At 36.9% G+C, this 26,987-nt stretch overlaps 3 protein-coding genes across 3 annotated transcripts in view; 2 read left to right on the top strand and 1 right to left on the bottom strand.

The window, feature by feature from the left end:
• LOC130219331 (L-fucose kinase) overlaps nt 1–6,773 on the top strand; it is a 33,058-nt gene extending 26,285 nt beyond the window's left edge. The window contains exons 20-23 of the mRNA XM_056451710.1: nt 3,110–3,297; nt 3,376–3,475; nt 6,122–6,345; nt 6,524–6,773. Of these exons, the coding sequence (XP_056307685.1) occupies nt 3,110–3,297; nt 3,376–3,475; nt 6,122–6,345; nt 6,524–6,616 (605 nt within the window). The 3' untranslated portion in view covers nt 6,617–6,773. The remainder of the gene's footprint in view (nt 1–3,109; nt 3,298–3,375; nt 3,476–6,121; nt 6,346–6,523) is intronic.
• Nucleotides 6,774–9,947: 3,174 nt separating this feature from the next.
• On the top strand, nt 9,948–24,976 carry LOC130219334 (GTPase IMAP family member 8). The gene is made up of 6 exons (XM_056451713.1): nt 9,948–10,161; nt 10,678–11,382; nt 12,842–13,546; nt 17,821–18,498; nt 22,089–22,265; nt 24,293–24,976. Exons 1-6 carry the CDS (start codon nt 10,140–10,142, stop codon nt 24,508–24,510), a joined length of 2,505 nt encoding a protein of 834 aa, XP_056307688.1. The 5' UTR covers nt 9,948–10,139; the 3' UTR covers nt 24,511–24,976.
• A 27-nt stretch (nt 24,977–25,003) lies between these two features.
• Nucleotides 25,004–26,987, bottom strand: part of myo5ab (myosin VAb) — a 46,442-nt gene continuing 44,458 nt past the window's right edge. Inside the window, exon 40 of the mRNA XM_056451701.1 lies at nt 25,004–25,434. Within this exon, the coding sequence (XP_056307676.1) occupies nt 25,282–25,434 (153 nt within the window). The 3' untranslated portion in view covers nt 25,004–25,281. The remainder of the gene's footprint in view (nt 25,435–26,987) is intronic.

Here is a 26,987-nt window from a genome sequence, read left to right as displayed (position 1 = left end):
TAATAGTAACAACATATAAACAGAACCACACACATTTAAATTAAGCATTACTCTGTGTGAAAATATTTTTATTTTATACACACATTATATATATATATATATATATATATATATATATATATATATATATATATATATACTGTATATACACATACAGTACATACGTGGTTGGTGAACTTAGAGAGGAGTAGATTCAACTTTATAGTTACTTTCAGTATGTGTATCTAATATGATTAAAACACATCAGCAAATTATATTTTAATGGATTGTTAGACTTCCTTGTGTGTTTTACAAATGCTAAAGTTCTTGTTTTACTAGTACTTGTGTGTATTTACATGTCTAAATCATAAATTAAGCATTAGGCGGTTAAAAAGGCTGCATAATTGTGATAATATAACACGTCTTTCTCAGCGGGGTTAAGTTGGTCTTGTTTTCTGAAAAAAAAAAACGAAAAAAAGAAGCACTTTTCCGACGGTCCCTTACTGAGAGCTTAGGTCAGCGCGAGCTCTCTCTGGCTAAACGCATATTGCGACTGCTCAAGCACTGCTCGTATCGAGCGAAAAAAGCAAGACAGCTGTGAAACATAACCAGCTTTGTCTTTTTGTAGGGAATACAGTTTAGATCTTTTTAGGCTGAGAGGTTTTTTTAGTTAATGCTGTCTGTCGCTAATTGTGTCAGGAATACCGAAAACAAAACCAACTTAACCCCGCTGTCTTTCTCTGGCTCAGCGCCAGACAAGACACCAGCACCAGGGACTTTACGGTTCTCACTTCAAAACGGATAAAAAAAGTAGGATTCTGTAACGTTAGTGATTTACCCAGCTGTAGCTGTTGCTCCCTTCCGCATCATCCCTGTCTTTGACTACAAAGTAAACGAATGAAGCTCGTGGCAGACGCTCAGGAGATTCGCACTGTGATTGGCTGAGTGATCGTTCACTCAAATCGAGTAACAAATCAGAGAACACTTGTGGCCATAGGTCAAATAAAACGTGTGGGCCAGTTGGGGGACAGAGTAACCTGTTTCCAAAAAGTGAGGGGGATGTGTCCCCCCCGTCCCCCCCGGTTGCTACGCCCCTGCTAAATGCTAGTGATAAGTTCAGATCATTTTACTGACTCGAACTTTTGAGTCTTGTTCATCGAGATGAATGAATCTTTTTTCGAGTCATTTCGTTCAATTTGCCAGAATAACATTAAAATGTTATAATAATGGCCCGTTTCCACTGAGTGGTACAGTACGGTACGGTTTGGTTTGGTACGCTTTTATAGCCGTTTCCACTGTCAAAAAGCGTACCGAACCGAACCCTACCGTACCACTTTTTCGGCACCCTTTCGAAAGGGTACCAAACACGAGAAAGGGTACCAAAGGGCGGAGCTAGACGCGCAGCTGAACTCTATTGGTTTACAGAGATACGTCATTCGCTCACGCAACAAGCCAGAATGAAAACAAAAAACCGCCATGTTTAAAATACATGCACAGCCGAGAGATTACAGCGAAATTATATATACACATAATAACGAGCCATCGTCGATCCGGGCTCAAACAAACCTTGTCGTCTTGATAAACAGCCACAAAGCCAAGAAGAAGAGCAGATTTACCCTGTGCCGCGTAGTTTTTTTTTTTACGAGGCAGTCTGAAGTGCGAGCGGTTTCGCTTTCTTCCTCGCGCTCGGCGCGCGTCTATATCTGAAATAACAAACTTCTTGAGCTGATGATAATAATGTGCGCTTGTTTATTGACGTGCTTTTAAAACCTGATCCTGTCAGACACTGACAAACGCGAGAGTGAAGCGTGAAGAAACAAAGGAGAAGCCGGAAAAAAAGGAGCACATTATTTTTCAGCAAACATGAACAAAATGCCATGTATAACTAACTTATTATCTTCACCTTTTGGACTAATATGAACCGGGAATGACGGAATTACTGTAACAGAGGCTGCATGTGCTGCTGAAGATTACAGACACAGATAAGAGGTTTACACTGACTGTAGGCTATGTTTTGTGTTGCTTTTGAACCTAAACACGGACGAAATGTCTGCTATATGTAGTTCTTCTGTAATTGATAACATATCGGAGCCTGTAAGGGGCTGTATGTGTTTATATATGTTAATTTATTTATTTATTTAATATAATTACAGACGTTACAGTAGGCTGTTTCGCACTGTCATTGATCTGCAGTTATAATCAACTCACGTTCATAGAAAAGTTAGTAATAAACATTATACACGAGTATTTATGTGTGTAAAGCATCTGTTTTGTGAGAAGTGCTTCTCATATGATATGTGAGCGACCCGTACAGCTTTACTGTAGACATTTCCTCGAGCGAGAATGACGTCGACTGAAACTTTCTGTCATACCCCACGCCCACCAAAAGGGTATCCTTGTTAGTGGAAACGCAAGCCTGATAAAGGTGACCCATACCGTACCGTACCAGTCAGTGGAAACGAGCCATAAATGCACTACAGAATGTTACGTGTACAAATCCCTGTACAAACTGCATGTAAACGCATCAACCTTTCGAGCCTTCAGGTTTTTGAGTCGTTTGTTCATCACGTGATAGCATGTAAAGAGAGATAACTCAAACCCGAGGACTCAAGAAATGAACGGATCAAATCTTTTTCTGGCTCAAAATACATATGATTTGGCTTCTGTCTTTCCTGTGATTACTCAAACCGAGGACTTGAGAGATGAACGCATCAAATTATGTTCATTTCCAGGCCTTGTGGATCTTTATGTGAACTGTACAACAAAAGTAGTCTTAATAAAATCAAATAATCTTAGGATTTGCACTGTCGGAGTTACATTTTAAAATAAATATATCATATATTTTCATTGTGGGATTAGGAGTTCTTTGTAGAATCTCAATGTGTACATTTATTGGTGTTTGACACACTTTTAATCTGTTTTTATTTATTTGAAGTCTTTGTTGTTTTTATTTCTTATGCTTATTGTGTGATTATTTGATGTTTGTTTTATTTTTTATGTCGTGTACTGATTGTGTGAACATTTTATCATTCTTTTTATCTTGTGTATCTTCTTTTTATGTCTTACAGCACTTTGCATGACCGTTGTGTGTGAAATATGCTATATAAACAAAACTTGCCTTGTCTTTCAGGTGGAGGATGGCAGGATCAGGTCGGCGGGTTGTTTGGGGGAGTGAAAGTGGCCCGATCTGCAGCTCAGCTGCCGCTGCGAGTGGAAGTAGAGCCGCTTTCTCTGACTCCACACTTCCTGTCTGTCCTGCAGCAGCATCTTCTACTGGTTTACACTGGAAAGACACGATTAGCACGAAACCTGCTGCAGGTACGAGCGGCTGATGCTGACCAGGAGACGTGATGAAGAGTGTGGGAGGTTTCACTGGATTTGTTTGTGTGTGTGCAGGATGTGGTGCGCAGTTGGTATGCTCGTTTACCCTCCATCGTACAGAACGCAGAGCAGCTGGTGAGCAATGCAGAGAAGTGTGCTGAAGCCTGCAGAGACGGTGAGAAACACACATAAAGCAGGGGCTGTTTTCACAAAACATTCATTCATTCATTTTCCTTCGGCTTAGTCCTTATTTCAGGAGTTGCCACAGTGGAATGAACCACCAACTATTCCGGCATATGTTTTACACAGAAAATGCGTAACCCAGTACTGGGAAACACCCATACACTCTCATTCACACACTCATACACTACAGCTAATTTAGTTCATTCAATTCACCTATAGCGCATGTGTTTGGACTGTGGAGGAAACCCACACAAACACGGGGAGAGCATACAAATTCCTTCTCAAAACGTCTCAGTGCTAAATCTAGCTTGCACTTCTCAATTTAGGAGAAAATCTTAGATTAAAAATAAATGGGATTCCTAAAAGGACAATAAATGTGTGCTCTAAGAATGTTTCACACTTTCAAGTGATTTAGGGTGAAAATCTAGCCTCTAAATCTGTGAAACATGAGGAGTCACTGATATCAATTTACAAACTATCAGTCAGTTTGCTTTTGCTTTTGGAGGAAAGTGGGAAAGCTGCAATTATTTCTTCACACATAATCTCACGCTTTGATTGTATGGGGGGTTTGAGGTAATTTCAACTCCAGTTTTTGATTTGATTATTTCCTTGTTTTCATTCATCAGTTTCTTTGGCGAGAAGTAACTGCTGTTCTTGCTTTTTTTTGTATAATAAATGTATGTTTGCATTAGGGTGGCACGGTGGCTCAGTGGTTAGCACTGTCATCTCACAGCAAGAAGATCACTGGTTTGAGTCCTTGCTGGGCCAGTTGGCATTGTCGTAGTGTTAGACTTTGTGTCTGTGAGTGAGAGTGTATGGATGTTTCCCAGTAATGGGTTGTGGCTGGAAGGGCATCTGCTGTGTAAAACGTATGCCGGGATAGTTGGCGGTTCATTTCGCTGTAGTGACCCCTGATAAATAAGGGACTAAGCCAAAGGAAAATAAATGAATGAATGAATGTTTGCATTAAATTATGTTGGTCTTTTAATCTGCCATGAATTTTCTACTCTTTTAATTAAAAGGCTGTTTATAAAAAATGTCTTTTCTAAAATATATATATATATATATATAAAAAAAATATATATATAAAAAAAAAAATAATAAAAAAATATATATATATAAAAAAAAAATATATATATATATATATATATATATATATATATATATATATATATATATATATATATATATATATATATATATATATATATATATATATATATATAAAAAAAAATATATATATATATATATTTGTATTTTGTTTTGGTATATAAAGGTTGAAAATATTTATATTTTCGATTTCAAAATAGTTGATTATTTAGCATCACAGTTACAATGTATATTTAGAACATGTTTAGCCTGAAAAAAGACTAATTGTTAGAAAGAAAAATTCACTTATTTTTTGCAAGAAGTGCTCATCTAAGAGGCTGACCATTAACTCAACATATACTACAGATGATTAGTCACATATCTATTTTTTAAAACATTGATTTGAATATATCTCTAACAGAGACCTCTTCCCTATCAGCCAATCACTGTGGGAATAGTTAGTAAGCATGCTGACATCTATAGCCACTAACGTTAGTTAAATCCAGCCTTTACCCTCATCTTCAAACTTTTCTCTATTCTTTAGTAAAAACATGTCTCAGCAGCTTTGTGAATGGGTTTTGAGGCATTTTCACAGTGTGGAATGGCGCGCAAGTGCTGAACATGTATCCAAAACACATATTTTTTTCTTTTTGTGAGCTTTGCGTCAGCTGTGTTGGTTTCAATAAATCAGAGAACTGATTATAAAAAACCAATCGTGTCACATTTACTGAGCTCATAACGGAAAGCTTAAAACAGATGAGAGGATTGTTTTAAAGGATGATTTCACAGCAATGTAGCATCCATCTACAATATTATCATCCTGCTAATGTACATGTTGGACTGAAGCAGCTGATATTAATTTACTCCGACGAAAGGTTGAGGGTTGCTGAAGAACTACTGAGAGATTTTAGCTGCTGTCTGGGCTTTCACTGCCTTTCTACACCTCCCTTTCTTCATGTGTTCAATACTTTTACCCTGTGTCATTTCATTTTATTACACATAGCTTTTTTGTAAACTAATTAGATTTGTTTTCTTAGCATATATGGATTCTTTTGTTGTTACTAGCATTTGGTAAAAATGTAAGCGAAGTTACCTTTAGAAATATGTTTTCTGAGAAAAATGGTGACGTGCTCAATACTTATTTTCCCCGCTGTGTATAATTACTGCTACTTTTATAAAATAATGTTTGTTTCACATTTTATAGCGAAGCTCTTTAGGCTAAATTAACCTTCTAATTCGTCTTTAAAATTGTTTTCCTCAAACATTTGCTTAAAGCACGGCAATTCCTCAAAAATAACTCCACTGGTGCTAAATGAAATTAAAAAATCACAGTAATAATGACAATAATTAATGACACAAGGGCAAATTTCCATTGATTTATTTAGTTTTTAGTAAATACAAAAGTGACGTCCTCTCTGACAAAAAGCGTCTGCTGCACGACGAGTCCACCGCTTGCTGCATCCCATGTGAACGAGCCTTTACTGCTAATTAGGATATGTTTTTGGACTACATGGCCAGATTTAGACTCTTTTATTTGTTTCTCTGTCAGGATCTCTGTTCAGACTGGGCGAGTGTATGAACACATACTGGCAGCAGAAGAAGCTGATGGCACCAGGCTGTGAACCACTGGCTGTGAGATCCATGATGAACGCTCTTCAGTCGCTCAGTTTAGGACAGAGTCTGGCAGGAGCCGGAGGAGGAGGATTCCTGTTCTTACTCACCCGCGAGCCTCAACAAAAGGAGACCGTGAAGGAGATTCTCACTAACATAGAGGTGAGGCTGAGGAGCTGAGCCAGTTCAATAGGTACACAATGAGGACATGTGAAAACTCTTTCTAAACTCATGTCCTTGCACTTCTCTCTGTATTAAATGATGTTGAACTGTTATTAAAATGGAAAAGTATAATTGCTTGTAGCAGGTTGTTTGTTTCTGACTGGTGTTGTTTTGACAGGGCATTGGCTGCTTCAGTGTTCATTCGGTGGATCTGGATATGGAGGGGATCTCAATTATTCAGAAGAGCTCTGAAGAACAGCAGACATCTTAAATTGGAGGGCCTTATAAATATTCTTAGAATATATTTATGTAATTATAAGATTAATGAACATTTGCTTCTTATCAAATCTTTCATGTGTTTTGAGGTTTGGAAGTCCAGAAGAACAATTCATTGTTTTGTTTTATATGATATGAAATGCATCAAAATATTTTAAATGTGTTTTAGATGTACAAACATTGTTCTCATATTTGAATTAAATGAGCTTACTGTACAACTTGTGACTGTTTTAGAGTTACTTTTTTAAATGAGTAGCCCTGTATGTGTCAGAAGGATTCGGGAACCAGGGTGGTAAGTATATGTTTATTATATAGGGTGGCAGTTTAACATAGACACGTGAGTTTGCTGGATGGAGATTGCTCGACCGGATTGATGATGACAGGGAGCCAGGAACACAGAGAGCCAGATACGGAGACCAAACAACAGCCAGACTGGGAACCAGGACAGACCAACACTAGAAAAGAGACGCACACACTGGAGATCACAAGGAACAGAGAGAGGTGAGTTACTTCAATAGAGGTATAGACACTGACCGTATGGGGAGTGCAGTCCTTTGTTATTGCAACAAGGCTGGACGCTGAGTGTAGAGTGGCAGTGGAATTTATGGTGCTGGGGTGATAACGTGCAGGATCGGGACTAATCAGAATTCAGTTGAGGGTGATCGTTGTGATTGTGAGAGAGGAGAACCTGGCCTGACTGACAGCTCTTAATATTGGTTCTTCAGCGAGCTTGTGTTCTCGTGTAACGTCAATATCAACCACCAAAGTTCAGTTCTAAAACTCAAGACCACAAGAACAGAGGACACGTGAAGATCCCCAATGTGTTCTGGATATCAAGGATGCACCTATACAGAAGAGCACAAAACTTGCTCGAAAAGTCCCAGAAGTCATTGCGCCTGAATAAAGGAGATGTCAAGTGCAGCATTTTATATCTGTGTATTATTAAAGTTCAGAGAGATATATTTATCTCAGGAGTTTCCCAAAATGAGACGGTGAAAGTAAACATTACCAAGAAAATATTAATAGAGGCATAAACACATTAAGGGTGTTTATTTGCTGAATTTCATATTAAAATCTGTTTTATTTCATTCATTTTCTTTTCAGCTTAGTCCCTTTATTATGTTTGGATGTGTCTGCATACTCTTAGGGTTGTTGCTAGATCGGAATCGGATACGTTTGCGGTCGGAGGTTATTAATTTGTATTACTTATTAAATTTCTGATTTATTGTATTTTATTAACGTCCACCTAAATTCAACTGTCACAGTAAGGTAAAAACAGTAGTTGTACCGAGTATTGTTTATGTTATCTATTAAATTACCCAATAAATTTTATTTTTTAAAGTCTACCCCAACCCTTAACCCAGCTGTCACAATACTGTAAAAATATTAATTATTGTTATACAGTGTCATAAAAAATGCTGCTATATTAATGTGCATATTGCACTTCCGGCTGGCCGCGTATCCGATCTAGACTTTACCCTCTTCCTCTTTTTTAGCGGACACGCTTCCAAGAGAGGGAACTGGAATAGAGTGGAGGAACTATGACGTCACCTTGTAGGCGAATCGGCTGCTAGCATAAAACTGGTTCCCTCGATAAAATCACTATAGGATTTTCCTATAGGCTTTTCGAAGATTGCAAATAATAAGCTCTGTGTTCAAACACTGTTCATTACACGTACACGTTTTGTCCAGTCAGATAATCCTCACACCAAAATACAACTTTGAACACTTTTGGATCTTTAATGCAAACGCAAGAACTGAAAAGCTAACATTAGGCTACAAACGAACTACAGTTCTTCAGGGCGCTTGCCTGTGACGTCAGGACCACCCTTACAGACAACTTTTCTATCTTATTTTTTTAGAAATAATGTCCATGACAGAGGTAATCTCTCTGTTTATTATATTATAATCCACGCTATATATTATAAACAAATAAATACGCAAATACACATAGACCTACGTGCCTTTTGGGTCGTTTACGGTTGTTGTAAACGTTTTAAAACTGTATGTATAAATGTGCATGTTTGTATGTATGTATGTATGTATGTATGTATGTATAAAAGACATATTTAAATAAGTCTGTCGCTCGCGTGCACACAGCCCGCTTACCTTAACAGACGACAGGAATGAGGCGCGAGGAGCAAGTCTATCAAATGCCTGCAAGTTCCATCATGGACACAGAACAACATTCAATATTTTCTTTATGTCACGAAGTACAGCGAAAAGTAGCCCATACAGTCACATATGCTATACATTTTAAGGAGGAGTGTAAATATTACAGTTATGACAGAGTTAAATGTGTTCAGATGAAGAAAAAAACGACGAAAAATCACTTGATCACGTTAAAATGACAGTTAATATATATGTGTGTATTTTTACATATTTATTCACACGTTTGCATTACTGAGAGCAGGTAAGAGACAGGCTGCACTGGTAAGCTGTATCCCCATATCTTTAATTAAAATAAATGATCAACAAATTAATCTGTCTTGACAGTCTTTACAAGTGAAGGCATTATCTACACACAATCTGAATTCCCAATTAGAAAAAAATACTACAAACTATGCACTATTTATGAAAATACTTAAATAACAGAGAAATCCAAATGCCCCAAACTCAAGCGAGCTGCGCTCCAGACTATCTAAGCTTGATGACGTATAATGTCTCCGACACTGCCTGTAGTCCCATTTAGCAACTTGATAGCAACCGTCTTTTTAAAGAAGCGCAACCGATTTAAAAATCAAGAGTGTGATGTAACCGATGTGTTCTATGTAGTAGAATAAAACGTGAATGTATCTTGAAGTTGTGTTTGCCACGAACCTTATTTAAGTGATTTAACTGAAATCCCATTGAAAATACCCATGGACTTTGGGACGAGGGAACCGGAACTGCTAAAATGCTATCTCGCTTCCGGGTTTTTGCCTACAAATTGACGCCATAGTTCCTCCACTCTATTCCAGAAGGGAACAGAATTGACCACTACACCGGTCTCCACGAGAACGCAAGTCTTTTCTCAGCATTCTTTGAGAAACAGCCAGTATGTTCCCATTATGGGATTATGAGTAATTTGGAGGTTAAAGGTTGCCAGGTCAGTGTTTAAAATATTTGGATTTAAAGATATAATCACATTTTAAAATAAATCTACTTTTTGTTAAATCACCTTTATACCCTACGTACACCTGTAGACCTTAGGAATTAATTTTTTTTCTGTCTGTAAAATCGATATATTTGAAGAGTCCTGATTTGAATTTAACCAGAAAAAAGATATGCAGTTATCAGTAATAATTTTTGTATGCGTTTTAACTAGTCAAAATGCCATTCAAGAGATCTGTCGATGCTATTAGATCTTCAATTGTCTTCAATATCTTCAAATGTGGGTGAACGATTAAACAAGTAACTTCAAATGCTAAAACAGCTTGCCATACCGCCTCTGCGTCACTGGAAGCTGCTAAAGTAAATCCAGTCATACATGACAGGAAAAACGACTGTAGACTGCAACTCCAACTCTTGCTGAGACCATGACAAGTACAATGGACTTAAGTAAGTATTAATTAAAGCTATATGTTTATTTTGTTAATGGCCAACATAGGCTAATTAAATTGCTATATTTAAAACCACAATAACTTTTTCCGAGTTTTATTTTATTATTTAATTTTATTTAAATTGTCAGACTTTCACTTTCATTAACCTGTCCAGGCAAGTAATTGTAAGGTTTTTTTTTACTACAGCATGACCATATTTGTTTTTTCGAGTGTGTTGCTGAACACAAAAACACACTTTTAAAATCACTGGAAACATTATTTTGCCACAAATAAAGCTCATGTAGAACTTTGCTTTTTTAAACTTTTAGGATCCCTGTTGATTAAACAAATCGATTTATTTCCCTCAGACTAATTATTATTCATAACTTATTAATCATGAATGATGGTTAATTCCAATCAAGAAGGATTCATTTTTAGTAGTATAAATGTAATTATAGCCATATTTTTGTAAGCCTTTGTTAACTTTAAAAAGCACATGTAATGATCCATGTCTTTTGTTCTGTATTTGCTGCAGGTGAAGCTCAGAGTCTGTCAGAGCTGAGGATTGTGTTGATGGGGTATAGATATGCTGGTAAGAGTTCATCAGGAAACAGCATCCTGTGCAGAGAAGAGTTTGACTTGAAGAGATCTGCTCAGTGTGTGAGGAGACATGGAGAAGCAGCAGATAAACACATCATTGTCATTGAAGCTCCAGGATGGTGGAGAGATTACAGTGTAGAGTTCAGTCCAGTGTCACTGAAAGAGGAGATTTTGCTCAGTGTGTCTCTGTGTCCTCCAGGACCACACGCTCTACTGCTAATCATTTCTGTGGGCACTGCATTTAAAGAGCCTGAGAGAAGAGCAGTGCTGGGTCATCTGGGTCTTCTGGGTGAGAGAGTCTGGAGTCACACTATAGTGCTGTTCACTCATGGAGACTCTCTGTCAGACACATCTATAGAGCAGCACATTGAGAGCGAAGGCCAGGAGCTCCAGTGGCTGCTGAACAAATGTGGGAACAGATATCATGTTCTCAACAATCACAACAGCAGAGACCACACTCAGATCAAGCAGCTGCTGGAGAAGATTGAGGAGACTGTGGCACAAAACAAAGATGGCCATTTTGAACTAGACAGAGAGATTTTACACAGGGTGAAGGAGAGAAGAAGAGCAGAGGAAGAGAGAGCAGAAGAACGAATGAAGAGGATGCAGAAACGAAGAGAAATCATCAGATCACAGATGAGTGAGTACAGTTATAGTGGAGACACGGCTGTTTACTGTTCTCCACTGGTTTTCTCTTTGTTCTGTATGTTTTCATGTGGAGGAAAGTCTTGGTTAGTCGAATTTTCTGACCTGATTCAAGAAATATCAGCTTTCTGTAACTTTTCGGAAGGATTTGTGTGAAAGTGACAGGTTGTGGTTTATACTTTTTTTTTCAGAGCACCCATTTAGGGAAATTGAAAGAGAAAATATAATTTTCAAACATGTATTTTAGCCCTCCACAAAAAAGACAAATAGATAAGTGTTATGGATCTAGCAGAAATATTTGTAAAAAATATATATTTACTTTTTTTTTTGATAATAGAAGGTTATGTTACTAAAAGATCATATAACTTTCATAGATGTGGCTGAACGCTATCTGACGCATCTGAAATACACACAAAATCTGAAATAAAACCAAACAATTTCAGCACTTTTGCCGACACAAAATTACACCTAATGCCAGTCTTGACTTGACCCATGACAAAAATGCAAAATGATTCTGAAGATTATTTTTAAATGACTGCCAAAATATTTGGATACCAATTGCTAGAAATTGCCCATAAAAAGCTCTAAACAATTTTAACATTTAATCTTTTAAATCTCTGTTTCTGCTTTTGCACTTTATCACATTACACATTGTGAATTAAAAAAAAACTCAAGAATAAGTTTTAAACATTTTAAAACAGTTTTAAATCTGTGTATGTTTATAATAAAGAAAAGACAGTAAAATCCCTTCATAACCACTGGAATCACGACAACCGCATAGTGTCAGTACATTATGCGAGAACAAAAACAGTGCAAAGTTAAATGTGTGTGTGTGTGTGTGTGTGTGTGTGTGTGTGTATACATGTACTACAAATTTTGTAACTGTATTTGTGCTTGACTCATCATTTCAGAAACACTTGAACAAACTCCACCAAAAATACTTCAAATAAACTTGGTATTTCTGACCAATAAGCTGGATTTCTGCTTTATCCGTGTCTGTCTATGTTACTGACTTCTGTTTATCTGACATAATGCATGAGAAGCAGACACATAAGGGACAGTGGGCGGGGAGAACCAGCTCATTTGCATTTAAAGGCTCAGGCTAGAAAAACAGCTACATTTTGCACAGAGCCCAAAATGGGCACATTCTGCATTTTTTAATAAATAATATGATGGGTATTTTGAGCTGAAATTTTACAGGCACATTCTGAAGACACCAAAGGCTTATCTTAGATCTTAGGGTTAAACATATATGAGCCCTTTAAGATGAGAGGTACTGACAAAAATATAATCAAAACGTTACCAATGTAAACTGACCCTGAATTTATTTATTAAGAAGATGCAAAATATTTATACGGTCACATATCATGTGAATATCTTTTGAATTTAACCACTGTTTAAGCTAAAAATTTCATGGACCACACTAAGTGTGTTTTGTTCTGTATTTGCTGCAGGTGAAGCTCAGAGTCTGTCAGAGCTGAGGATTGTGTTAATGGGTAATAGAAAAGCTGGTAAGAGTTCATCAGGAAACAGCATCCTGTGCAGAGAAGAGTTTGACTTGAAGAGATCTGCTCAGTGTGTGAGGAGACATGGAGAAGCAGCAGATAAACACATCATTGTCATTGAAGCTCCAGGATGGTGGAAGAATCAACCTGTAGAAGACAGTCCAGAGTTACTGAAAGAGGAGATTTTGCTCAGTGTGTCTCTGTGTCCTCCAGGACCACACGCTCTACTGCTAATCATTTCTTTGGGCACTGCATTTAAAGAGACTGAGAGAAGAGCAGTGCTGGGTCATCTGGGTCTTCTGGGTGAGAGAGTCTGGAGTCACACTATAGTGCTGTTCACTCATGGAGACTCTCTGTCAGACACATCTATAGAGCAGCACATTGAGAGCGAAGGCCAGGAGCTCCAGTGGCTGCTGGACAAATGTGGGAACAGATATCATGTTCTCAACAATCACAACAGCAGAGACCACACTCAGATCAAGCAGCTGCTGGAGAAGATTGAGGAGACTGTGGCGCAAAACAAAGATGGCCATTTTGAACTAGACAGAGAGATTTTACACAGGGTGAAGGAGAGAAGAAGAGCAGAGGAAGAGAGAGCAGAAGAACGAATGAAGAGGATGAAAAAACGAAGAGAAATCATCAGATCACAGATGAGTGAGTACAGTTCTAGTGGAGACACGGCTGTTTACTGTTCTCCACTGGTTTTCTCTGTTTATTGTTCAGTTCAATTCAAGTTTTTTATAGAGCTTTTCACAATAATTATTGTGTTAAAGCAGCTTTACAAAAGGTGCACATTATTGCATTACAGTCAAAATCAGAAAAGTTAAGGTTATTATATACAATAATTGTATTACTTACTAATAACTTCAACTAATTTATTTATATATATATATATATAGTGTTTTTAGCATAAGAAAATAAACAATGACCTTATCAAGAACAGAAAGAGTACAAAAGCCATTTCACAATACATAGAATGTCAGACAGTGTGTAGGCTTCACAACTCAACGTATAGCAAACCAGTTTAACGTATAAAAAGTTACAAGTCAGCATCATTAATATAAAACCTAATTGGCTAATATGTTTTGTTGGTTTGCTAACCCATATCTCAATTTTTCTATTGGCAACACATAACTTGCTCTGCGATTCGTACAGATCACAACCCATAGTTTTGACCCGCAGTTTAATTACATTTTTTTTACTTGTAGATTAATCCTTAATTTGTAACGATTACAGAGAGATCGCCTTTCTTGTCATTAAAATCACATGTATAAAAGCATTTAGGCATTCCTGTAAAATATAATGATGATGGAAGAAGTTGTGGTAGGTTGTTTGGGATGTGGTGGGTTCCTTAGGTTACTGAAGGTGTTTTCTGCCACTACTTGTTTAGCCTGCATTAAAGGAGTGGTCCACTATGATATCATATTTTAAACTTTAGTTCATGTGTAATGTAGCTGTGTGAACAACATATTTGAATGTAATATGTTGAAAGTTCAATGCAAAGGGAGACATTGGCTTTTATAGAGTTGGCTTAGCAAAGCCTACAGCAAACAAAGTTTAGGGACTACAAAAAAAAAAACATCCGGGTTAGTGAAATCATAAACCCTTTAGGTTACGGGCCTAAACCCCACGCAACGAAGGGGTGTGGCCATAGGCACTGTAACGTTAGCAGTGAAAGCTAAAATGCCATCCAAACGCTGCTATTTTCACAGAGCTTCCTCTGTTTCTGTATTTACATGACACAAAGAGAGAAGTGCTTACAGTTTAATTTTAATTATGTTCCAGAGAATTGTAATAAAGATATAGCTATAGCATTTGACAAAGGACAGCTTTCAGAATCTCTCCCAGTTCAGTGCTGGATTCAGTTAAAATCTCCTCAAAGGAGGAGCAGCTCCAACCATAATAGACAAAGCTGTGGATTGTGAGCCACAACCTGTAAGTATTTTTAATTGTTAAAATTGATCTATTACTTATATAGTTTTTAGCGTTAACGATATGTTGTAGTGGAGACATAAACAAAGATGTAAATAATGGGAAATGCTGTTTGGCACCGCTAACAATTTAGCTACAAATTCATATTTATCCGTCAAACCCCTTAAAACACCCACAATCTTCACCAGTGCTGCAGTGTCTCTCTATGCGGCCACTTTCCCTGCGTTCTACATCTCAAATAACAAACTTGCAAAAGATATGTGAACGTTTCATATTACTTACTCATGCTTATTCCAAATATATTTAAAAGACACTTGTCAGATTTTATTTTAGGGAGTAGGTGTGAGGTTCAGCTGTGTCCTTTTCATCTTCTGTCTGATTCAGGCTCAAACTGATACAGCTAACAGTTACACTGACTGACAGTATTTACACAGCAAAGTGCGTGCTAGTAGAGGTGTGACGCTTCCTAATGACATGGAACTGATCTGTGAATCACAGCACATTGTTAGCTGACCAATCCGAGCCACTTGACGGCGGGCCTTCAGAAGAACTAGTAAATATGACAGTCGTTTTCATGTTAGCTGAGTAGCAGTATATAATTAAAGTAAGTTACATGAAAAAAATAACGGGATTTTTTTATTTTTTATTTATTTATTTTTTACAAATGAAGCATGAGCACACATTGTTTTGCACCCCATAAACACAACCAAGCCTTAAAAATACATTCTGGACCACCCCTTTAATGCATTTAGTGTAAGCTGCAGGTTTAATCGTTGAAAGATCGGGATCCCAACACTCATGCAACAAAAATTATAAATGATGGTGATTTACAAATGTTTACTAAGCCTAAGAGATTCAGCCTTTAGTCTTTTGAGTTGGTTATGAAGTTACAAACAGTCAAATAACACAGTACTGGGTTAACAGTTTATACTTTAGATAAAACTACTGATGTTTATGGTAAAGAGTGAAATCATTTGATATTTAACTTGACAATCACAAATGAAAGTTGTAGGCAGCATTTACATTTTTTACCAATAGGTGGCAACAGCCAGCCATCAAAAATATGCTACTGGATAATTCTTCAAAAATGACACATCTAGCAATGAAACATGAAGTTTTATGAGTGAATAACTGAATCATTTATTGAAAATGAGACTAAAAATCAATATGGGTTGCACAAATTATAATGTTAGACTTATACATTCAGCGTTGTCAGCAACAGTAGTTAGTAACAGTGGATTTTTCACAGTACGGAATATTTATTTTTATTCAGCTGATTATTTCTTCATTTTATTTTTAATAAAAATTAAAATTACAGACTCTAAGTTCTGTTTATTAAAACCAAAAGTGTCTTGCAGTACGGTTTTTGTGATAAATAGAAAGCAAATTACATTTGTAAACAAATTACAAACTCTGAACAATTTTACCATAATTTTTTTTTTTTATCTCTGTTTCAAAACTATTACAAATTTATCTTTAAAAATAGCCCTAGAAAAACTTGAGTTGATTCTCTCAGGGGAAATTTGGCAAGACATTATAAATAAGATTCACTCAACTTCAATTTGTTTGCGACATACAATTATTCAGTTTAAAGTGGTCCATCGTCTTCATTGGACAAAAGCAAAATTAGCTAAATTTTCACCAACTATAAATCCCTTATGTAATAGATGTGAAGTAGAAATAGCTAATCACACACACACACAAAAACACACACACACATGTTTTGGTCACGTTCTAAAATAACCAAGTTCTGGCAATTATTATTTAATTTCTTTTCAAATGTTTTGCATGTATCCCTTGTATCCTATTGTAGGAATATTTGGTTTGATTACAGATCTCAGTTTAGTCAATAATACCAAAAGTATGATTTCGTTTTCAACTATAAATGCTAGACGTCTTATACTGCTCAAATGGAAGGACAAATTTCATCTAACTTTAAATCATTGAGTTAGGGATCTTATGTACCATCTTACAATAGAGAAGATTCGGTACTCCACCAAAGGTTGCAGTCAAAAGTTGTATCTTATTTGGCAGCCAGTGCTGACGTTATATAAAGCAAATGGATCCAAACTTAATATTTGCAGTTTGACCGTTGTTTATTTGTTTCTCTTTTTTTTCTTCCCTCCATTTTATTTTATTTTATTTTCTATCTAAATTATTTAATTTCTTTATTTTACATTTGCTAAGCCTATTGTGACTTGTTGTGTGCTTACATATGTACAATAGATGAGTGAACATATAAGGGAACTTTTATCTACTTGTTATGTATGTATGGATATATCATGACATGATGCAAAACAGATAAAAACATGTGCAACACATATTTGTATAGAAATAGCGCAGTGGGGCGGGGGGCTCTGTTGGAGTAAAGATAATTTGTCTCTGTTTTTCACATACTTTTGAAATTGATGTTTTATTGACCAAAATGTTAATAAAAAGATCTGAACAAAATAATAATAATAATAATAATAATAACCCTAGCGGAAAATGCAGTTTTGTGAGAATTTTTCAATCCAGATCTTGGTAAAATATTCATAATTTAAAGTAGGTTTTAAATTCGAGTCTTAATATTTTCTTTTAGCTATTTAAATGAAACTGAAATACTATTTTATTACCTCAGAATATAGGACAAATTATACCTTTTAGGGTTAGGAATAATTTCTTCTTCCTCTCTGCTCCAACAACTGAGAATGTCAACCTGTGAAGACTTTTAAAAGTTTAACACTTTCTCAATCCCATAAAAAACAAGGATTACTTTATAAGATGAGAGTTACACAAAAAAGTCTTAACTTTCCCATTATAAATTGGCCCTGAATTTATTTATCAAGAAGATTACACAGAATGTCCATGCTTTTGAATTTCACCACTGTTTAAACACATTTTTTGTGGAGCACACTTTTCCATTTATTAAATGTATGTAAAGCAGACATTTACATTTACTACTCATCGCACAATATCATGTTCTATAAGTGAGTTTTGTTCTGTATTTGCTGCAGGTGAAGCTCAGAGTCTGTCAGAGCTGAGGATTGTGTTGATGGGGTATAGATATGCTGGTAAGAGTTCATCAGGAAACAGCATCCTGTGCAGAGAAGAGTTTGACTTGAAGAGATCTGCTCAGTGTGTGAGGAGACATGGAGAAGCAGCAGATAAACACATCACTGTCATTGAAGCTCCAGGATGGTGGATTGATAACACTGTAGAGGAGAGTCCAGAGTTACTGAAAGAGGAGATTTTGCTCAGTGTGTCTCTGTGTCCTCCAGGACCACACGCTCTACTGCTAATCATTTCTTTGGGCACTGCATTTAAAGAGACTGAGAGAAGAGCAGTGCTGGGTCATCTGGGTCTTCTGGGTGAGAGAGTCTGGAGTCACACTATAGTGCTGTTCACTCATGGAGACTCTCTGTCAGACACATCTATAGAGCAGCACATTGAGAGCGAAGGCCAGGAGCTCCAGTGGCTGCTGGACAAATGTGGGAACAGATATCATGTTCTCAACAATCACAACAGCAGAGACCACACTCAGATCAAGCAGCTGCTGGAGAAGATTGAGGAGACTGTGGCACAAAACAAAGATGGCCATTTTGAACTAGACAGAGAGATTTTACAGGAGAGTGATGATGGAGGATATGAAGAGGAGCAAATGAACAAATTTGAGGAGACGAGAGCACAGACTAGTGAGTGAAATGATCATAAAATCATACAAGTGTCTACAGATAATTTCAGATATGTTTCTGGAGCTTATCAGATGTAGGTTTAAAATGTTTTTTAGTCTTAATCACAGACTGCAGGATGAGCATTAAAACGTCTTGCACTCATTCTTCTTAGATGGTCTTAACAGATTTATGACCAGGGTTAACCTTGTTACAGGGTTCCTGCGGGTCCTTAAGTCTTAAAATGTCTTAAATTTAAATCCGGGAAATTAAGGTCTTAAATTGTCTTAAAGGGCACCTATGGTGAAAAATCTACTTTTAAAGCTGTTTAGACAGACATATGTGTAGGTATAGTATATAGACCGTCATATTGGGGTGAAAAACACACCCAGTCCTTTTTTTCAATTTAGCAACATAAAAATGGTGGACCAATTGGAGCGGTTTCAGATCGACCGCAACTTTACGTAGGAGAGTGGTCCCCCGCCCACCAATATTGATTGACAGCTGCGCGTATTAACATGTCCCGGTAGTCACGTGTATAATCATATAAACAAGAGAGGACGAGCGCAAAGCAACCGGGAATAAAAGGTGTGTTCAGTTCGCTAGGATCATCAATCATCATCAAATGTTATCAAGAGTGAGTTTCACAAGTTTAAAATGTTTTAAAACAGAGCACGTGTGTAATGAATGACAGCGATTTAGCTTAGCTTTACTTCATCAGCACAGCCGCGTGTCAGAACAATTATAAAGGAAGATGCTTCAATTCCGCTTTGTGGACGTTAAATCAGGTTTATTTTATACATTAATATAACAGATATTCATACAGCAGTGGAGATTAACCTGTATCCTGTCACATTTGCGTGCAAACAGAGTGCGAAACTAAACGGGCGCCCTGTCTGTCTGTGTCTGTGTCGTGTGTGTGTGTGTGTGTGTGTGTGTGTGTGTGTGTCTGTGTATATATATCTGTGTGTGTTCTTGAACTTTGTAACGACATTTTGTGTGACTCATCGTAGCAATTTTACATCAAATACTCATTGGTAAAGTTCTTACTGTAGTATTTCTTACAAAAGCTATGTGAGATCTGCTTCCTTTAAGTCTGTCTAATGTCTGACGCTGCCGAGGGAGGAGATTAAGGCACGCAGAAAGGCACGTAGAAACGGTGGGCGGAGCTCGAGGACTAGCCTTAAAGGAGCAGTACACCAAAACCGCCTCCTGGTGCAAAAATGTATAAAATAGAATTTAATAAAATGTATATGAAAAATCTGATGAGTGTTTTGAGCTGAAACTTTACACATTCTGGAGACGCAAAACACTAAATTTTCAGTATTGAATTTTCAGCCGGTGTCCTTAATGATGATAGGGAAGCACAGTGGTCCACCGTAAAACATCTAATAGTTGATTAATTTACTATGTGTGAAACAGGAGAGAAATGACAGTCTCCGTCATTTATTAGATTATAGGTAGGTCGGCTACAGATGCTTACGTCGGTCTGCACCTGCGAGCTGTCATTACGCGGTTGTCGAGGTGAAGTTCAAAATGCAAAGACGGGGAAAGTGTAAATTTAACGACGTGGCAATGTGTAACTTCTGCAAAAAAGACCTTTTCGTTAGGGACCATGGGGCTCAAAGCCGTCGAGTCGCACATGAAACGAGGACAGCACCAGCGGTACGTTGCAGCAGCTAGTCATAGCGGGTCCAGGTTAATCCCTGCATTGTTTGCAGCTAGACCTAACAATGTTACTAGTTCAGACTAGAGCTGAAGATCTTTGCCCGAACCCGATGGATAGGTTCAGACTTAATTTCTATAATTTTAGACTGGTTGGGCCGGGTGGGCTTGGGCTTGCGCAGTAAATGAACAGTCAGGTGATGCATTTCGATTAGCGCTAGAAAGTAATCAAATCGTTTGTTACAACATTAAAATTCATCCCTGCAGAGGTGAAACAAATGATGACGGAGAAGTCAAAAAGAGCGAATTTTGACTGCGGTCAGGCCAGCTTATAGTTCAATAAGAACAGTCATTCTAGCCGCTAAGGTATTTTTGCGGTCGCTCATACACTGCGTATTACGGTAGAGCACTAAACAGCAATGTACAGCGAGCTGACAGGAAAGATGAAATGAATGATTTTGACTTGTGGAAGATGAACAAACAATCCTACCCATACCCAAAACATGCTAAATTAGCCAGGTCAATAATGCTTAGGGACTGCGCTAAAGCCATTTACAGGGGATTCAATGATGTTCCCCCAAAAAAACACAGCCTAATCTTGATGAGTAAAGAATTTTCAAATTACAACTAAATATTAAAATTAAACCATAAAATCATAATGTAGACAGTATATAAGCTAATGTTGGCAATAATCTTTTATTATTCAGCTTCACCATCATATTAATGCAGATTGTGAAGAGAAGTGTCAAAACAAATCCCACAGAGTCCTTATCTTAATTTTCATTATTAATTATTGCCTCATTTATCATTTAATTTGATTTGTTAAGAAAGACTTATTTTTATTGGTGTGTTGGCCAATTTAAAGGCTAAGTGTATGTAACCAGGCCTATTTAAAGTGCTGAGATGTTAAGATGTTACAGAGGACTTATTTTATTTTTTTGTTCCAATTGTTCTATAGCCTATGTTCTGAATAAGTAGTTAACACATAAACGACTCATTCATGAAAAAAGACAAAAGAGCTATGCATGTGCACATTTGAATAATGTCGGGCTATAAACGGGTTCAGGCTTTTTAAATGCTGTCAATCAATAAGTACTTGTCGGGCTCTGGCACTTTCGGGCCTAACTTTTATGGCCCGATTACAGCTCTAGTTCAGACGCCACCTCACAGTCAGCTATAACAGTTTCATTGCACCGCCAGACACCCAAAAGGCAGGTACTGTGGGTTATCTATACTGTGACGTGGCACAATTCATTTAAATCTAATGAGAACATTAAATTGAGTAGCCTATTCCAAAGAAATTATACAACTTTTGGGTCTAAAATTATATTTGTTGAGATCTTAAAAAGCATTAAATTTTACTTTTAGAGCCCTGCTGTTATCTTCAGTACACAACCAAGCAAAATCTGTAATCATTCATTTTACACGGTTTTGTTTTCTTTTTGAGCAAATGTGCTAGTCAAATTTCATAATTTATCATTTAAATTGATGACCAACATTTTTTTTATTATGTTCTGCTTATTATATAATTATTATTTTACTTGTATATGTTTGTACACATCTGTAAACTCCTAAAAAAAATTTAATCTTAAAAAAAATTTAATTGTAATTAAATGATTCCACAAAGAACCATAAACATCCATTAAAACTCCTTATTCTTCCAAAGTTTCTTCATCATTTAAAAGAGTTTTTTTTCTATTATTAAAATCATGTAAAAACTGTTCTATGGAATCACTGTGTTTTTCTTATTTTACTTCTCTTTATTTTCAACAATGTATGGTCAACATTACCCAAATTTCTAAAATGTGGACAGCTTTTTATCTCGTTCTCATCTGATTAATACAGTATTTATGTAGTGCAACATTATTTTAAGAACATACAGAAAGTTTGTGATAATGTTGATCTATAAGTGCTTCAAACCTATTTCTTATTTGATTGCATTTCCTTAGTGAGTGGAGATGAGCGCTCAGACACCTGGTCTCTGCCAAGTTCAGCGTACAGTTCATTCAGATCTCGAACTGGAGACTCAGCTTATGGATCATCACGCTCCAGAAATTCATATCACACAGGATTTGTGTCAGGAGCCATTAAACGATATAACAGCATGGAAATACCACCACCAGACTGTGAGTATTTTTTTTTTTTTATTTAGTATCAAATTATAGGAACATACAATGGGCTTACAATACAACTATTAACTCAGATACCAAACAATTTTTGTGGCCAGGAAATATAATTAATCTTACTGAGTTAACAGTACCATCAGTTAGCTTAGCATTTTGTCAACACGTTTAAAGTAATTTTTTTTCTGTATGTGAAAACAGACCACTAAACATTTAATGATGATTGGGGGATATACATCTATATACAACATACATTGTTCATATAAAATTGAAAAGAGTAGTGCACAATGCAATTCAACATCAGTAGCCCAAACAGATCATCAAAGAAAACGGAATTGTCTTGTTTAAACAAAGGAATGACATAACTAATTTATAAAAGATACTTGAATTGGTTCCTTGTTTGTGGTTTATGCACTGCCTTAAGACTCATTGAGGATCCATTTCTGCTCCATTCCAATTAGAATCAGAAAATCTGAATTTTATTGAACTGGGAACGTCAAGGCCTGGCTTGATGTTGAAGTTTTTTGTAGAAATAAAAATGACTAGGGCAGGGGTGGGAAAACTCGGTCCTGGAGGGCTGGTGCCCTGCACAGTTTAGCTCAGGCATGGGCAAACTCGATCCTGGAGCCTTCAGACTTTTGCTCCAACACTAATCAAACACACCTGAACACCCTAATTAGTGTCTTCAAAATCACTAGAAAGCTACAAGCAGGTGTGTTTGATTAGGGTTGGTGCAAAACTATGCAGGGACACCGGCCCTCCAAGATCGAGTTTGCCCATACCTGGTTTAGCTCCAACTCTAATTAAACATACCTGCGAATAGATTTTCAAGGTGCGGTCACACTTGACTTTTCCTTCCATAGACCTCCATTCATACGCAAGCGAATGCGTCAGACCGGAAACGCGGGATCATGCGTCGAGTTTCGCAGGTTGCTGCGGTGCAAAGTTCAAGCTTGGTGAACTCTAACCTGCGAAATCGCATCACTTGACTGCGTGAGATGAATCGAGCATCAAAACAGGACCTCTCTGGACAGAAATTTAAAACATGGAGCAATCGCTCACTTTATTAATGTCTAATCATCTTGTTTAATCCCGCCCCTTTTCGCAGCGCCACACGACAGAATTTCGTACACACAAAGCCAGGTGTGACCGTAGCTTCAGTGGTCTTGAAGACACCAGGTGTTTAGTGTTGGAGCTAAACTGTGCCAGCCCTCCAGGAACGAGTTTTCCCCACTTCTAGACTACGGCAAGCTAGGCCTGACGCATCCTTGGTTGTGGCCTAAGATGAACATAGGTGCATAGACAGAGGAGGAGGGAGGAAACGTGCTTCAACTTACAGGCCAAAGTTTATGGCACTTTGTCTCAACGGATGGCCATTTATATAGGCATAAAGATTGGTGCTCATGGATGAACTGTTAAAGATTCTAATATTCTTAAAATGCAAACACTCTATGTCTGTAATAGTGTTTAACTGTAGTTAATTTCATATTTTTGGCGCCATATAATTCAGAGATTTAACCCAGATGTAACCCAGCCAGAGTGTGGGTTTAAAAGGAACAGAATGGCCAGTCTGTGGGACAGTGAGGGCCTGCTTAAAAGTTGTCAGTTATGTAACAATTAATTGTCTGATCTCCCTCCATTTGCGACAAAACTAATTAGCAGCAGTTATACAATATAATTTACTTAAATTTGAAAATGTTGCTGTTTTACTGAACACAATTTTGATCTTTTCAACATAATCTGTTGTTAATAATAAAGATATTAAATTCATACATTATATTCAACCTCATCGCATGAGTGATTAAGTACCTGTTTTGAACTTTAAACTAATTAGAGTTTTGTTTTTAATTTATGCATTTAAATGGTTACCTTTAAATATCTGCAAAAATTAGAAGTCAGGCTTAGTACAGGGAACCTGGTAATGATTGCAAATAGGCTGCATTATATTCAGGTGCATACTGAATATATTAATGTCATAATTTTGTTTTAAGAGTTTCAAAGCTCTTTCTGATTTTATTGTATTTTCACAGTGAGTGGAGACGAGCGCTCGGACCGGTGGTCTGTGGGAAGTTCAGCTTACGGTTCATTCAGATCTCGAAGAGGAGCTGACTCGGTTTATAGTTCCTCACGCTCTAAAGTCTCTTTGCTGTCCATCGCTGAATCTGTGGAAGGATCAGAAATAAGAGCACACGGCAAACCCAAGAGCTCAAAACCTCTAAAAATATCACAGCGTGAAAAGGATAAATAAACAATTGAGAAAACCTTAATCATTACTTGGTGGCTTCGCAATTATGACGCTGTAATTTCAATCTAAAACATTTAAATAGCAGTGTTATTAAAACTGTCTGTATATTTCAAAAAGCCTTTTAATTACATTTATTGTTAAAATTGTCAAGTAATTTTTACTTTCTCTGAAGATTTAGGCTGTCGACAAACATCAGTACACTGTATATAGTTTGTATTTTTATACAAGTACTGAATATACTTTTCTCATTCTTATTGGTCTTTAAAGCTCTACTTGAACACAGTGTGTAATTCCTGAGTTTACTGTAAATCTATATATACATAATTGTCTCAATGTATAGATGTAAGAAATACTGTGAAAATAAGTGTACTTATGATATTGTGTAATATATAGACAATGCTAACACTGATTCGAAAAATTCAGTATTGCCCAGGATCGTTATAACATTTCAGATACAACAGATCATTAAATACAAGGCTTTTTAAAAAATTTTTTTTACAGCATTTAGTTTGCATTTATTTGAACTGTTTCTGTACATTTTCTGCTCTACAACTACTGACGTCTACAAAAGGATAGGCATAGTTAACATTTTCAATGCAGCATCCACAATTTAGACAAGTGTATACTGTAGTACAAAAGCATTGTTTCTAAAACACATTTTAAAGTGAAATTCTACAGGAAGTGTAAACATTGTAATTCCAAAGAACGTGTCCACAGATAAGCTCTACAGCCATTAGTCATATCAAAGCATCTGCCGCGATGACATGACTGGTGTTAAACTCGGGTCAGGAAGCTCAGGTTGAGGCTGCTGGGGAGCTGGAGGGTCTCGAGGGCCACAGATGAAGGGTTGAAGGGGAACGTGACAGGGAAAATAATCTTAGCGTCCATCAGTAACTGAGAAGACTCCTTACGGTCCTTTAATAAAGTCTGGAGAATGGAGAAAAGTGTATGAACATGTAAATCAGACTTTTAAAATGCATATAAAACAACTCTGCAGTGTTCATTTTGACAGCCATTTTTAAAAATCTTAAACCGAAGAGTATTTAAAGGAATAGTTCAGGAAAAGATTTAAATTTACTAACTATTTTATTCACTCAAATGGTTCCAAACTATTTTTTTTTTCAAACGCTCTATGGTGTCCAAACTTGGTCCTGGAGGGCCGGTGTCCTGCACATTTTAGTTCCAACCCCAATTAAACACTCCTGAACCAGCCAATCAAGCTCTTTCTAAGGGCGTACTCACACTATGTACAGTGGCCTTGAACTGGGCCAAAGCACGCTTGTCCCCTCTCCCGTCTCCCCTGACGGCCCGCACTCACATTACATTCGGGCCTGGGTACGCTTACATCATCGATGATGCACTGTTCAGCGAGCGCTTTCGCTCAGCACAGTGGAGATTTCTTCAGTGGTTTGTGATGCAGTGACACGCAGTCAAATAGCCGAACAGATCAGCCACTTTTGAAGCTCATAAACAATCATAAAGTCCTCGTGCTGCAGGTATTAGGAGGTTTGCTGAAGGTACGCAGCTGTCATGCAGTGAGAGGTTTGCGTCTTTAATAAACTACGACAGTTTTTGTTCATTGAACAGTAAGAATGATTAATGAATCTATGTGAAACAGTCCCTTAAAAGTCATCTTTTTTTTGTTACACACAGAAGATTTTGAAGAACCACTGACATTTATAGTAAGAAAAACAAACACTATGCAAGTCAATGGTTACAGGTTTCCAGCATTCTTTAAAAATCTTCTTGTGTTCAAAAAAAACTCAAAGGTTTTTAACAAGGATGACAAAATGAAAATTTTAATTTATGGGTGAACTGTCCCTTTAAATCAAAGAACTACTTACAATTCTCTTCTAAATCTATCATAGGACAGGTGTGAACAGGTTTAATTATTTATATTGTGCTTAATTGATGTACTGTAGGTCTAAAAAAAATAAGGTAAGAGATATACAGTGGGGAAAATAAGTATTGAACACGTCACCATTTTTCTCAGAAAACGTGTTTCTAAGAGTGCTGTTGACTTGAAATTTTCCCCAGATGTTGCTAACAACCAAAGAAATCCATATCCAAAGAAAAGAAAACAAAACTAATTAGTTTACAAAGGAAGTTATGTGTTCATAAAATGAAATGGTACTGAAAAAGTATTGACAAAGTGTAAAAATCTTGATGGTTCTGTGGGTCTCGTCTATCAAATCCGATCTTTATTTTGTATCTTCTATTGGATTCAAGTCAGGTGATTGGCTGGGCCATTCTACAGCTTGATTTTCTTTCTCTAAAAGCATTTAAGAGTTTCCTTGGCTGTGTTTTAGATCATTGTCTTACTGAAATGTCCACTCTGGTTTCATCCTGCTAATGTAGATATTGGACTGAAGCAGCTGATATTAATTTACACTGACGAAGGGCAAAGGGTTGCTGAAGAACTACTGAGAGATTTCAGTTGCTGTCTGGGCTTTCCATGTCTTTCTACACCTCCCTTTCTT

Source organism: Danio aesculapii, chromosome 25, assembly GCF_903798145.1.
Source record: "Danio aesculapii chromosome 25, fDanAes4.1, whole genome shotgun sequence".
NCBI lineage: Eukaryota > Metazoa > Chordata > Actinopteri > Cypriniformes > Danionidae > Danio > Danio aesculapii.
Note: the sequence above shows the minus strand (reverse complement) of the source record. Positions and strands in the feature narration are given on the sequence as shown.